Below are 14,507 nucleotides of genomic sequence, written 5' to 3'. Positions count from 1 at the left end.
CCGTGCACTGTAGAAGGGGTGATGAGGATGGAAACCACGTCAGTATTAATTTTACTCCATAATATTATAACAAATATAATGGTAGTTTAGTCCAAAGGTTTAACGCCAACAACACTGAAAGATCAGCCTATATCGCCATCTAGTGGTTAGTACCATTGACAGACCGGATCTGAATATGTTTTTGGCCTATACTGTACAGTAATTTCATCCTATTTTCCCCTTAAGCCTTATAATCATGCCTATAGCCTACAACAATTTGAGCAAAGTGCATTGATGATTTTGTTTTTTGCCAACTAATGAAAAGAGCAACTCATTCAAATATATGTTTTATAGATGAAAGGTTATTTTGATTCATACAACAGAACAATTTGGTATTTTGTACAGTTCATATGATTGAATACATCAACATTATATTACATGCATGCTTTTTTAATAAGTACAAATTCAATGTCAATAATACTTGATTGTTCTACTGCAATCAAAGAATATACTGTAGGTTATGAATAAGGCAAATGCACCATATACTGCCAGTGTTAAACATTCAACCGACTTCATTATATATCAGAGCATCGGAGTGTAATGCATTCATACTCATAAGGGGTGTTTGGAATAATTTTCCCTCTGCCATTTTGAATAGCCTTCTCTGTATATGTTGTTTTGATTATTGCTTCCCTGTTGGCTTTTGGCATGAGGCGATCTCCAGTCTCTGTCAAAAGCAGCTCTGACTTGGCCCAGGATTGTCCTTCCTCTGTTTTTGAGATTATTCTGCATCATGATTACAAGGCCAACTCCTGCATTGACGGAAAACTCACTGCCTACCCAGTTATGGTTTCCTATGAAAAGATCACAGTGAAAATCATTAAATAGTCAAAGAAATGTATATCATTTAATAGCTTACCTATATATAAAGCGTTATCTGTCACCATGTATTTGTTGTGATTGAGAGGGTCTGGGATGTCCCCTTTTGTTTCCTTTTGACTAAAGAATCTCTGCATAGAAAAGACAAAACAAGTACTATTATTGTTACCTTTTCTGTCATGCTCTAATTTCTGACCGAGCTCTGCTTATTTGTGTGATTTCTGTACCACATCCATGGAGCAGTTGTGAAGTTGAAAACAGAGCGACTTCAGTGAGGAGACAAAGTTGAAGGTGAGAGGGTGAGTTTTTTCCCAGTAAGTAATAAGCATGCGAACTTTGACCCCTCGCAGCACCACAGCTTCTCTGATGACCTCATCAATAAGAGACCAGTACCTGAGGGGAAACTTTTAGTCACTTAATATTTTTAACCACAATCACGAGGGTTCAGATAACATGAGACTTCAGTACTGTGTAAGGAAACAGGTAAATGTCATATTGATTAAATCTGTTCTGATTTTATAAGTATGCTGATATTGTGGAATGGTCTGACATAAAGGATTGGATTTATTATCTATTTCTAAGTATTTTAAGATATGACAACAATATCCAAATCTCTCCTCACGGTAGAGGTGGGTGATATAACCAAAGATTTAAAGTACCGGAGAAGAAAGGTGAAAATAGAATATTTATTATTTTGTCATTTCTATACAATAGGAAAACTATTATAACGCTGCAAAAAGAGCTAACGTTTGTTGTTAACTTTATAGGAATTGACTTTTTGTGTTGCAGGCAATTTCTTGCACATTACTGAGGAATTACAACAAAAAAAAGATAACTGTAACTGTCTGATAACTGTAAATACCTGGTAACTGTGCTTCCTCTGAGTTTCCTGTTCACTATCGGGAGGTAGTCTGTCACAGAGATGAAGATGAATGTTTTTGCATTGTGAATGACTTGATATATGGCGTCTATGTCTTTGGTTCGATCTTTAGAGCAGAAGAGTTCAGGAGAGGTCTGCATGAGGGATAAATCATAAAGACAAGACAGAATCATTTTTAGATGCCATCGACGTATATCACACAGAGCTTCAGCCTCCAGGCACGTTGTACTTGCAATTGTTTACCATCCACAAAATATTATTGTTATTATTATTGCACTTTAACTTTAACACTCTCAGGTATGTTTGATGAGGAATATTAATCAGGCAGTTGCTCACAGAAACATAAGTTGTGGCTTCGGTTTCATTGAGTTGCAGCTCCAGTGGCTCGTGTCTATTGTAGAGGGCTGAGACTCTCTTGGACCAGATGGTGGGAACGTAGTCTCGTTCGTGGAGCTGCCAGTAAAACGCGAAGACTCTGTGGAGGTCTAGAGCCAGACAGCTGCAGTTATAGACCATCACCCCGAGCTCTTTTCTCTGTGAAGGGACAGCACAGAAAACAGCTGATCAAGCATCAAGTTGCATGGCTGACAGAAACAAAGCGAGGTGGCTTATTAAGCGAAGCAACTCAGACACAAAAAAGGATAGTGAGCAAAGGTTTCTAAAAATACTCATACAACACAAACTATTTTTATACGCTCAAGACAATGACAATAATAATGCCTTTGAGTTTCACAGGCCTTTGAAAAAAGTGCCACACAAAAGCCATGATTTATTCTCTGCACACCTGGGATTGCCACAGCTGCCCTGGGGTAGGCTGACAGAAGCGAGGCTGCCAATCTGCACCTCTTCAACCACCGCCAATCACTGACACGGCTCATCCATACATGGTTGGACAAGGTGGGAAACGAACCACAGTATTCAGATGTAAAGAATACCTACTCTCAAAACCTCTGCTCTATCAAACTGTCCCATCTTTTAATGTAAGAACTGCAACACTCTTTCCTTGTCGTCCTTATTCATTTCATCGTACAGAGGTCGGTATTATATTGCAGCAAATGCATCCAGATACTCTCCACTGTTGTGAATTACATAGCAAATGCAAAGTGAAGTGCCTTTTGTCTTTTTAGCGCAATGTAGATACAGCTCCTGAATCATCCCCACTACGTATTAGGAAGAAGCTCAGAGGTGTGCACTGAAGTAATAGACGGTATTCAGACTGTGTGCAGCTCATCAGTCCCCGTAGGTGTGCAAAGGATGTCATTTAATCACCTTTGTCTCACTCTAATCTCTCAAATTAAAACCACTGCTGACTGTACATTGCAAAATCCTTTCTATAAATGATCTCAGTTCAGTTTGAATTTCCAACACACGCATGGTGGTACTTACTTTAGCAAATGACCGCCAGTCCATGTCGCCACTCCCAATGTATATGTGCTTACGGTCCACTATCCAAAATGAAGAATGCAGGCCCCCTCTGGTGAAGGCTGTCATATTAACAAAAATAACCTCTGCGCCTGCAATGCACAGAGACACTATTATTGGCCTGAAAGAATTAGTTGCCAGAAATGTACATTGTCCCAAAAGTGCACAAAAAGTAATTGTCCAATCTGGAAGTATGTTTAATATTACAAATACTTCTGATAATGTCTAAACTGAAGGACAAATATCATCTTGAGATAGTTTTGTTGTTATTGTCTCACCTACACTAGGTTTGATCCTACTTTGATCCCGGTTTAGTCCTGATTTGGTTCTGTTCAAGTCCTAGTTTAATTCTCGTCCAGATCAGGTTTCAGACCCTGTTTTTCAGTGCACCCTTAGAAAATAGCATCAATCTCCCAGTTTAGGAGCGAAGGCTACAGTCACAAACACTGTTCAGAAATGCAGAAACGTTACTCACCGTGTGCTACCAAGGTCTTCAGCTCAACAGAGTTAGTCAGGCTGCTGGCAATCTTCAATTTAACCCCTCGAGATTTGAGTCCGATCAGTCTCTGGAACAAAAGCTGACCCTGAGAAGAAACCTGTGTCGTGCATTACTGAATTTATTGTCATTTTCAAATATGACTTTAAAGGTCAATACAATCTCAGTTAGACTAATTAAAACTAGGTACATGTAGTCATTAGAAGAAAGTAATTGGATTGTGCCTCGTAGATGTCCAGTACAATTGTTGTGCATGACAGTTTGTACCTGCTTCACAGAGCCGGTGGTTTCCGTGTCCCAGGAGTTGAGGTTCCAGACAGGCGACACCACTTCAATTGAGTATTTTGCGAGATCCAGCAGTTTGTGGAAGCCAGCAGACAGAGGCACGCTTGTCTTGGCATTGGTGGCGAAGAGGTCTCGAGGAATATTCTCCACCAGAACAGTGCTGGATATAACAAAGGTAAATGTAACTACAATTTAGCAGATGTTTAAAGCACCCATGAATATATGACTGGATTAACCCATTCACAAGGCGGCCCAAACCAGTATTAAAGATTATTAGTATTATTATACTCGCCAGTACCATATTTTTAACTATGATGCCCAAACAATATTTATTTTTTATGGTGAGCCCATAAGGGATAACTCACTTTGTAAACTGGACATCTACAGCTTTCTTACCGACAGTTCCTGCTGCAGTTCTCCTCCGTGATACCGTCCTCACTATCGCCCCAAATGTCCACGGATGAGAAGAACAAAGCCACCAGAACAGCAAAGCAGCAGACCAGGGCGAAAATAGCAATACATTTTTGTTGGGTCTAAAAGGAAAAAAAGAAAAGAAAACTAGATCTGGTGCAAACATTTATTTAAAAAACATTATATAGGAAGATGATTCAGAACCATATTTAGGGGTCTTAGCTTCAGAGGGAATTCTGCTCTACACGTTTTTACTACTGCACAGAGTGTGAACTGAAGTTATAAACTGAAATACTTCATACTTAAATCATTGGCTAGTGCAGCATACTTTTGAGACATCAGCTGATAGAAAGTGTGAAATGTATATGTTGAAATTCAACTTCTTTTACAACATTGATGAGGGATTGAACTTTTAATGGCGTACAACATGATAATAACTAAATAATGCATTCTTGTGTAAAAGTACTACATCTGTGTAGTAAAGATTTGTTAGACTCGAGCAATGGAATGGCATGCTCATTCCATGGAATGCTCGAGTCTATTGTTCTTCCCCTGGTTTCTTATTCCTATTATTCCTATTCTTCATGTTCATACTCGGGCATTTTTGACCTCCGGAACATCAATGAAAGTCACACATGGGACATAGACGCGATCGGCTCAGCCCGAACTCAAATAAAATGATGCTTGCCGCGTGGATCCACACGGCCCGGCGCCGCGACCCCAGGGGAAGAACAATAGACTCGAGCATTTCGTGGAATGAACATTCCATTCCATGGCTCGAGCTTAACAAGAATAAAGTCTTTACTACACACATGTAGTACTTTTACGCAAGAATGCAGACACAATGGCTTCATCCATTGCACATTATCTAGTTAAATATGTAACTTAAACAAATCGTCAAGGCAACAACATAATCATCAACGCTTTTTTGCCATCTATTTACTGGAGTAATTGTTGCAGCCCACGACAAACACTACTAATAAAATTACTAATAATACTACTACTACTACTACTACTACTACTACTACTACTAATACTACTACTACTACTACTACTACTACTACTACTACTACTAATAATAATAATAATAATAATAATAATAATAATAATAATAAGAAGAAGAGACTGTGTCCATGGTAACTAATAGTGACCGCTTTATTACAGTCACTCTTTGATGATGTCATCAAGCAACAACTCAACAATAGATAATTGAATCTGGCCGATTGCGCGGACAAAGAAGAAGAAGAAGAAGAAGAAGAAGAAGAAGAAGAAGAAGAAGAAGAAGAAGAAGAAGAAGAAGAAGAAGAAGAAAAAGAAATAGAAAAAGAAAAAGAAAAAGAAAAAGAAAAAGAAAAAGAAGAAGAAGAAATGTCCTCCAGAAGAGAAAGGAGCTTTGAGGAGATGTTGAGGTGCTCCATGTGTCTGGAGGTGTTCTCTGAGCCAGTGGCCACTCCATGTGGACACAACTTCTGCAAACGCTGCATCTGTGAGGCCTGGGACCCTGAGGGGCCCTGCACATGTCCTCTGTGTAACAGCAGCTATGACAGAAGACCTGAGCTCAGAGTCAACTGTTTGGTGTTGGAGATAGTCTCTCAGTTTAAACTAGAGGCTGAGAAGTCAAAGTCTGGAGAGGTGTCATGTGACGTCTGTTCTGAGCCCAAGCTGAAGGCCCTGAAGTCCTGCCTGGTCTGTCTGTCCTCGTTCTGTGAGACCCACCTCCAGCCTCATCTCACAGTCTCTGGGCTGAAAAGACACCAGCTGATGGAGCCTGCGGAGAACCTGGAAGACATGATTTGTCCCAAACACCAGCGCCCCCTGGAGCTCTTCTGTGGCACTGACCAGAGCTGTGTCTGTACCCTGTGTGGCCTTCTAGAGCACAAGAACCATGAGTTGTTGTCACTGGAGGAGGCGTTTGAGCGCAGCAGGTCCTCTGACATGGTGGAGCAGAGGAGGCTGAAGGTCCAGGAGATCCAGTGCTGTGTGGAGCTCAGTGACACAGAGGTCCACAGAGAGAGGGCTGTGGGGCTGCAGGCCTTCACTGATCTCATGCAGTCTGTTCAGAGGCGCCAGGACCGGTTCTTAGAGGAGCTGCAGGAGAAGCAGAGCCGGAGCCACAAACAAGCCCAGGAGCTGGTGCAGCAGCTGGAACAAGAGATCTGTGAGCTGGAGAACAGCAGCACTGAGGTGGAGTGGCTCTCACGCTCTCAAGACCCCTTCCACTTTCTACAGCGCTGCCCTGCACTCACGCCCCCTGCTGGGTTGAAGGAGTGGAGCAGCGTGAGCTTTGAGCCAGAGACGTGTGAGGGCAGTGCAGCCCGGGCTCTGTCTGAGCTGGGGAAACATCTCTCTGAAGTGTCTTCAAGATTAGAACTACTGAGAGTGCAGTTGTTTGTGGTGGACGTCACTCTGGATCCAGACACTGCTCATCCTCATCTCGTTCTGTCTGAAGATCTCAAACAGGTTCATCACACTGATGTGAAGAAGACGCTCCCAGATTCTCCTCTGAGGTTTGATCGATGTGTTTGTGTTCTGGGAAAGCAGAGTTTCTCCTCAGGCAGGTTTTACTTTGAGGTTAAGGTCACAGGGAAAACTAAGTGGACTTTAGGAGTGGCCCAAGAGTCCATCGAAAGGAAGGGAAACATCACTGTGAATCCTAAAACTGGATTCTGGTGCATCATGTTGACAAACAAAGATTGGTACATAGCTCGTACAGTTCATCTTGTCCCTCTGTATCCGCAGCGAGCTCCTCAGAAGGTCGGGGTGTTTGTGGACTATGGTGAGGGTCTGGTCTCCTTTTATGATGCAGATTCTGCAGATCTTCTCTTCTCCTTCAGCGGCTGCTGCTTCAGGGAGAAACTGTTTCCATATTTCTATCCCTGGGACAATGAGGAAGGTTCAAACTCTGCTCCTCTGGTCCTCACTGCAGTTTAGACTTTCAGAGTCAAGAAGTGACTAAGAACAAGAATAAAAGTTCTGAACTTCAGTCAAATGTAACTGGATACGTTTTACTCCATTTTGGACTGAAAGTACAAAGATCATCTCTTTATTTTTTCAGTTCTTTTGAAATGTCTGAAGGTTTATTTTAATCCTGTTCATGGTGACCTCCTGTGAGAGGGTTTTGGTTTCAAGTCTCGGTTTTGATCAAACAAAATATCAATAAATCTGATTATTTAATAACTCTCAATCTGAAATCTTCTTGAAGTTAGACATGTTTTTTTCTTTCTGCTCAGTTTTCTCTCTGGACATTTCACCTTTGACCTGAAACAGAAGAGACCAGAGATGAGCCCTGGGCGCAGAGCAGCAGTGTAAGACGCTCCTCTGTCGCTGAGCTCCTGCCCGCTCTGTCACATATGAAGTGTTCAGATTCAAGGCAGATAGAGACTGTGTGTCCCTCGTGCATATAATGACAAAAAGTCAAACCTCAGAAAAACTTTCAGGCGTCAGACCAAATAACTGAAGAAAAATAACACTCACAAATTACATAAATAAACAAATAAATAAGCAAAGAATTAAATTAAATTTGGACTTCTAAACATTGAGTCAATTTCCTCCAAATCGCTTTTAGTTAATGAATGAATTGGTGACTATAACATAGATCTTTTAGCTCTAACTGAAACATCTGAAACGTGACTTCAACAAGATGACTAGATAATGAACAATGGCTGAAGCCATAAGCAAATACTGAAAAAAGTCAAAAGCAACAGCAGCAATAAGACGGTGAAAGTGATCGGACTTGTTGTAACTTGTTGAAATCGGTGAAAGTGTTAAGGAGTGGAAACGTGTCAAAAATCCTACAATCCTAAAAAGCAATAACGTATAGTGTCTGCTTTATGACATCATAAGCAGACACTCAATTAGCTCACCAACTCTGATGTCCTCAAGTCAATACCATTGATAAGGGGTTTAATGTACGATCAATAAAACAACAGCAAATACAGCAGTCCTATTCCAGCTCAGAGACCACTGATTTGACAACTCTGCTGCAGCTGAGGTCTGGAGCACAGACCCTCCCGCTTTCACAAATCCCACTTTAGACTTGGAACAGGGGCCAACTCAAGTGGAACGCTCCCTCAATGAAGGCAAATTGACACACACTAAAGCACCACTGTAAGGCATATTGGAAAGCTTTTGGTGTAGAGTGAAGTCTACAGTATATTGTCAGCTTTGTTGCTGACATTAAGCCATATTGAGAAGACTTTTATGACCTCTGTGCCAGGGGTGGGAAATAACATACTGCAAAAAAGTATAATTACTGTCTGTAGCGGAAGATGCAGCAATAAGGAATAGTATACTGACCATTGATGTAGTAAAGGCACAGGTTACACGCATTATGCAACAATGCATCTTTTTCTGTTGGGTTGAAGAGCTTTGATTTCAGTTAAAACTGCAGAAAACGCTTTTACAGTTTTGCCTTTGTTTGCATATTATCACAGTCAAATTCTTGCTTGCTTAGCTTTGTTGCTTTCTGTATAGCTGTCAACATGGCATTATTCCTTTTGTTATGTTTGATCAGTCAGAAAAAAATGCACCATGTAGTGAAAGTAGATGCTTCCGTGCAGATGCTTCCATGCAGAAAACTTAGGCTATGAAAAGTCAGCACAATTCATAGATAATTGGGATCCTATATCTTGCTTACTTTAAATCAATGGGGCTGGCATTATATTACCAGTCAGACCGTGTTTGACATGAGGATGGATCTCTGCACTCCAATCACACTTTTATCTTGATGCAGGCTGTCAGACTATGTCAGGTCAGTGTACGACACATGCTTATGTCAACACAAATACAAGTAGAGCAGATGATCTGGTGCAAAGTTAATTATGTATGTACTGTAACCGATAGATTATTTGGGAACAAGGACTGAACCCACAGCACAATAATACATGACTTATGAATGCATTGCAAAGGCTTTATCTATTTTTTTGTCATTTTTCTGATTTACACTGATACACACTTATCATTTATCATAGTCACCATCAAAGACTGGCTTAAACCAATAAAAAAAATAAACTCATTACGCAGAAATTCAGAAATTGCACATGCATCATATAGAAGTATATGGAAATGTTGCATTATTCAACATAGATGCAGCCTGAAATGAAATCAGAACACCCCTAACATCACCTTCAAGGGCTCTTGCGTCGCCGGTCCTGCCATGGGAGCAGCTCCTCTTAGAACTTTTCAGACAGGTGTGAAACGTCAGCTTACATTGTCGCCTGTGCCTCCACCGCTCCCCATGGACTCTCAGCCTGTCCCGCTCTGCGCTTTTCAAACTCTGTCTTCATTTTACAGCTCCTACAGCAGTCAGACACTAACCTGTCCTGGTATTGTCCCTGTAGCCTGTGTTCACTGTCTGCTCTCCTCTACAGTGCTAAGAAGCCGAAGACGGCGACAGACCAACCCCTTTGGTTCAAATAGCCAATACACAGCTATAGCTATAAGCCAGACACACCCCTCACTTACCACCTCCCTCTCTCTTTCTCATCTTTCTGTATCTTTTTTTAATCTGTTTTTTTGTCTCAACTCTTCAGAACTGGTTAACAACCCTGGCTGGTGGCGGTTTTCTTAACAATGCTCCTGTAAAGTTCTGCTTCACAGTAGTATGTGCTCATTATACAGTAGGTCAGAGTTGTCAGAGCACAAAAACAGACACCAGAATGTGACTAAGCTTACTTCGGCGCGTCTAAATTAAAACAAATAAATGGAAAAGTTGTAGTTAAAGTAAATGCACCAGTGCTTACATGTTCATGGCGTAAGCAGAAGAGCTTTCGCTGAGTGTGTGCTGTATGTCAGGGCAGCATGTGATGGGAAACAGCGGATGTAATGAGATATGTGCAAGAAACAGTAGAAGCTGACTACCACTGAAGATGAGAAGAATTACCGTCTACTTAGACAGAACGGGTAAAAGCATGGCTGTTTTTATTACCGGCCTTATTAAAATAGTGTACCAAAGTGACTGCAGAGATTTTGGCCTTGATCCAAAAATGTAATCTTTATTAGAATACTTTAATTATACAAACTTGTAATGACCTCCTAAAATTCCACACAGTAATTGTTCATGGTGCAACAAAGTCATAGCAGTGAAACCTGCTGTGGCAGCAGGTGACCTCTACAAGTCAACCTCCGAGAGAGAGGAACAGGGAGAGGTCCACTTTCTAAAAGAGGAGTGAAGCAGTGTGTCTATTATGGATGGATGTAACAAACAGTATCATGGAGTATAATTGGCATATATTGCCAATGTTATTTTTTTGTTGTAAAGACTTACAACACTTAACCTCTCTAGAGTTGGTGTGTTTGTATACTCTGTCTGGACTAGAATGGGAAAGCTCTTGTTTAGTAAAAGTGGCCATCAATAACAGTTTGTTGTAATGAAAAGAGCTCTCTGCAGTGATTCAGGCTTCCTGGTAACGTCCCACTGGCTAAGCAATAAATATCTTTAGCAGATTTGCAATAATGTTCTTTTATTTCCTTCTTTATTTGTTTTGAAAAAGGATTTGTTTCAGGCTAAGGTTTGTCACAGTAAAAAGGGTTATCAGCATATTAGAATATTAGATTTGCCTTTACTGTCCCCATAAGGAAATTTGTCCTCTGCATTTGACTCATCCTTCAGTGCTTCCAGGGGCACCTGTCAGGAGCAGTGATCGCTGGGGGATCACCCAGAGACCCATCTCCAGATTTTGAGTTTGCTGGAGGAATTTACCAACTGTACATGTTTTGAATTAATGTACCTTTTTTAAAGACGTGTTTTGAAAGCTGATTTGTTTAAAGGTTTGCCACTTTAAAAATCAGTACATAATGATAATAATAAAAAAGGATGAATAATAATAATTATTATTCCTTTTTATTTATTTATTCATCTATTTATTCATCTATTTATTCATCTATTTATTTATTTATTCTATGGACCATTTAATTAAAGTGAGAAAGGCAAAATATTTCTCAAAATGTTCACTTGAAAAATACAATTGTCCAATCAACCTATTCATTTTTCATAGATTTATATGGAACATGGTAGCTTCAGTTCAATAATGACAGAAAGATCACCCTTTAAGCAGCACCTTATGCCTTGTACTTAAGGTTTTGGACGGTTTGTAATGAAGGATTTGTTAACATCTAATTCTAAACTTGATTTATAAAGGAATATCTTATCTTATCTTATATATTTTTTTAAAAGGGTGGAACTATTTAGTTTACTCAAATATTAATGAAATATACCAAATGTAATATGTTAAAAAATAATGATAATAATAATAATAATGAAGCAATACATTTCAACTTAAGAATATTGTCAATAAATTTTTTCAAATTGATATGTATGTCCAACGATTCTGACCATTTTGACACTACAGTAGTTACCTCATTTATATATCAAAACATGACATGAGTATATGATTTTCAGTGACTGAAGACCTCTAGAGTTGATCCGATTTGGACATGACTAAGTTTACTGCGCTTTTAAATGTCACAAGAGCCCAGTTAAACAGATTTCAACAGCTCCTGTGAGGACATTCAGATTCAAGTCAGGGGCATAAACTACCGCTGGCCAAAGCTTTGCTGTCATGAATGACTGTATTTACAATTGATGGATGCTGATTCTCTGTCCCTGCCACTGTGAGGGTCTCGCAGACGCAGATACTGTACGTATAGGTGAAGAGACATAGGTGGAGCTTTCACCTTCACAGCTGAACTACAACAGCAGCAGGCCTCTGAGCATCCACAGGGCGCTTTCGCCACAACACCGGTGTCAGGGTGATATGTGCTGAGTGAAGGCTGACATGGGAAAAGGCCTGGGCCGAGTGCCAATAGGAGCGGGGATTGAAAGAGCATGTAGGGATAGAGAAGTAAAAGCATTTGGTCTAAACAGCAGTGACAAAGGAGAGGAATGAGTTTATGATAAATAATTCATGTATTTTTTCTGAGCCAATAGATCTATTGAATTCAATTAAGCAGAGGAACAAAACATGGGCCTGAAGTAATTTTGTTTCAACATTTGACCGATCTAACAAAGAAGTGTTTTGGAAAATTGGGATTTCCTAATAGAAACACAACATTACACACCACTAATTTGTAAAAAAAGATTAATGACTAAATAATTAAAACCTGGAAAATTAAACCATGCAACTATTTGGTTGGATGTGTGATGTTTGTTGCCAATTTACTTTCATGGTGAGAAAAATAAATTATTGCATGAATAAAATCAGATCTATTGAATTTCAAGGTTGTACAACGATCTGAAACGAACAAGACTGAAATATATAACTGTTTGTAGAATTTTCAAAATCTTTGGTTACCCATAGTAATGTTTAGGCAAAACTTACAAACTAAACCCAAAATAAACAACTCAATTTTTTCCACCATGTTCTATAGATTCAGGCATTTTGCTCAGCTTGGTATTTGCACATAGTAAATCCATACTGCAATGCTCTGAGAGTGAGATACCTGATCCTCGTTTGCTCACCTTTTCCAGTTTTTCTTTATGTTTGAGGAAGATGGATGCAGAGTAGCCCTGCTGCTGGATGGTGCTGGAGCTGCTACTTTTCACTGGGCACACATATACAGGAGCTGCTGGGGAATCAGGAACTTGCAATCCAAATCTTGCACCTTCAAACAACTCCATGGATGACCGGGAAAGATTTGCTGGTAAGTCTGTTGCGTGGTTATTTTCTCAAGCTGACTCAGCCTCTCCTGGTCTCTGACTTTATGGATCCATGCCATTTATCCATCTCATGAATAGTTTCCAGAGCCAGTTAAGGAGGGGCATGTGGTTGGCAGCAGTGAGCTTTTAGACGGGGCAGGGAGGTGCAACAGGAGACAGCAGAAGCCAGACACTATACAGGAAGTGAAGCACGTTAATCAGATTTGGGAAAAGTGTTAAGAGATGCACTTTCTCACACTCAAATGCACCATTTACAAGTTGCAGCTCGAATGCTGAGTGCAAATGTGAAAGAGAAACAGTGATTTCACCTCAGGATACCCTTTACATTGGCCATGAAAGGCACCGTGATGAAAACAACATCAAAAACAACAACACTACTACTACTACTACTACTACTACTACTCCTACTACAACTACTACTCCTACTAATACTACTAATATCAAGTCTCTCTTTCCATTCTACGTTAACTCTCCATAGTTCTGTTGCCATGGACAAATGAGGCTGCTAGTATCCACAGTAATCACTCACGTACACACCATCTGTGTGTTCAAAACTGGTTATGGTTTTAGGCAAAATGCTGATTTGAAACTTTGTATGTAGTTTATTACATTTTATTTACATTTTACTATATTATCAAATTGTATTCATATTTTATGCCAAATATATATATATATATATATATATATATATATATATATATAAATTATATAAAATTATTATTTTAATCATGTAAGTTTTTAATGTGTAGTATAACATTGCAAATATTTGGCACATATTACTGAAAAAGTAATAGCCAGGTTTAAAATTCTTGCCTATTAGACATATTACATATTAAAAAATAACAGAGGGGATCCAAATATTTTATTTGGTATTTGAGTAAACAAATTCATCTGTAAGATTTGTCCAAAGCTTAGTAAGAACAAGAACAGGAAATTGTTTTGTATGTGGATGCTACTTTAAGGAGTGATCTTTATGGCCATGGCAAAATGGCATTTTGAGAAAACGGCCATTGAAAATACAATGTCCCATATAAATCTATAGTTAAAAGTTACAACGAAAACATGGTTTACACAACTACAACAACAAAAACATACATAACTTCAGGGTTTTTTCATTTACCTCCAGCAAAGAAGACTCAATGTGTGATTATTTATTCTACTATTGCATGTGCACTATTTCTCCCACACCCTTGAGTGGATTCTGCTGACATGGCATGCTTTTTCCTCGACTCCCTGATGTCCATAAGCAGCAGTGGCCCATCAATGAAGGGATACACCATATGTAAATAGACCTTGTACCACACTGGCATCATACATCTAAGTCTGGCACCGCGCTGCTGCTAAATCATCAAATAATGCTGAAGACTGCACAGGGCACATGCTGTGTCATCTGACAATTGACTTTAACAAAACTTTTCTTAATTTGTGCTCTTTTGGTTATTTTAGTGTCTACTAATGTTGACAATCTGGATGTTCGGACAGGAAAACACAATATTAAG

General features: G+C 39.6%; 2 protein-coding genes across 4 annotated transcripts; one reads left to right on the top strand and one right to left on the bottom strand.

Moving 5' to 3' along the window:
- Positions 1–340: 340 nt before the first annotated feature.
- pld5 (phospholipase D family member 5) lies at positions 341–12,994 on the bottom strand. Of its 3 annotated transcripts, none has more exons than XM_072462226.1 (10): positions 12,811–12,994; positions 4,338–4,474; positions 3,924–4,101; positions 3,636–3,756; positions 3,125–3,252; positions 2,075–2,272; positions 1,721–1,872; positions 1,086–1,251; positions 894–989; positions 341–828 (listed from the first exon to the last, which is right to left on the bottom strand). In XM_072462226.1, exons 1-10 carry the CDS (start codon positions 12,967–12,969, stop codon positions 592–594), a joined length of 1,572 nt encoding a protein of 523 aa, XP_072318327.1. In that variant the 5' UTR covers positions 12,970–12,994; the 3' UTR covers positions 341–591. The 3 variants fall into 3 exon arrangements, with proteins under 3 accessions (XP_072318327.1, XP_072318328.1, XP_072318329.1); XM_072462227.1 differs by having other exon boundaries at positions 341–833; positions 899–989; positions 3,636–3,744; XM_072462228.1 differs by lacking the exon at positions 12,811–12,994 and adding an exon at positions 9,477–9,763 and having other exon boundaries at positions 341–833; positions 899–989; positions 3,636–3,744.
- On the top strand, positions 5,721–7,396 carry LOC140377248 (E3 ubiquitin-protein ligase TRIM39-like). Its single transcript, XM_072462597.1, has 2 exons — positions 5,721–6,277; positions 6,362–7,396. The coding sequence occupies exons 1-2, from the start codon at positions 5,721–5,723 to the stop codon at positions 7,281–7,283; spliced, it is 1,479 nt and encodes a 492-aa protein (XP_072318698.1). The 3' UTR covers positions 7,284–7,396.
- Positions 12,995–14,507: the final 1,513 nt, after the last annotated feature.

The sequence above is a fragment of the Eucyclogobius newberryi genome, unplaced genomic scaffold, assembly GCF_026437365.1.
Source record: "Eucyclogobius newberryi isolate DKJ021-1_F unplaced genomic scaffold, fEucNew1.0.hap1 SCAF_4, whole genome shotgun sequence".
Lineage (NCBI taxonomy): Eukaryota > Metazoa > Chordata > Actinopteri > Gobiiformes > Gobiidae > Eucyclogobius > Eucyclogobius newberryi.
This window is presented reverse-complemented; position numbering and strand designations above follow the sequence as displayed.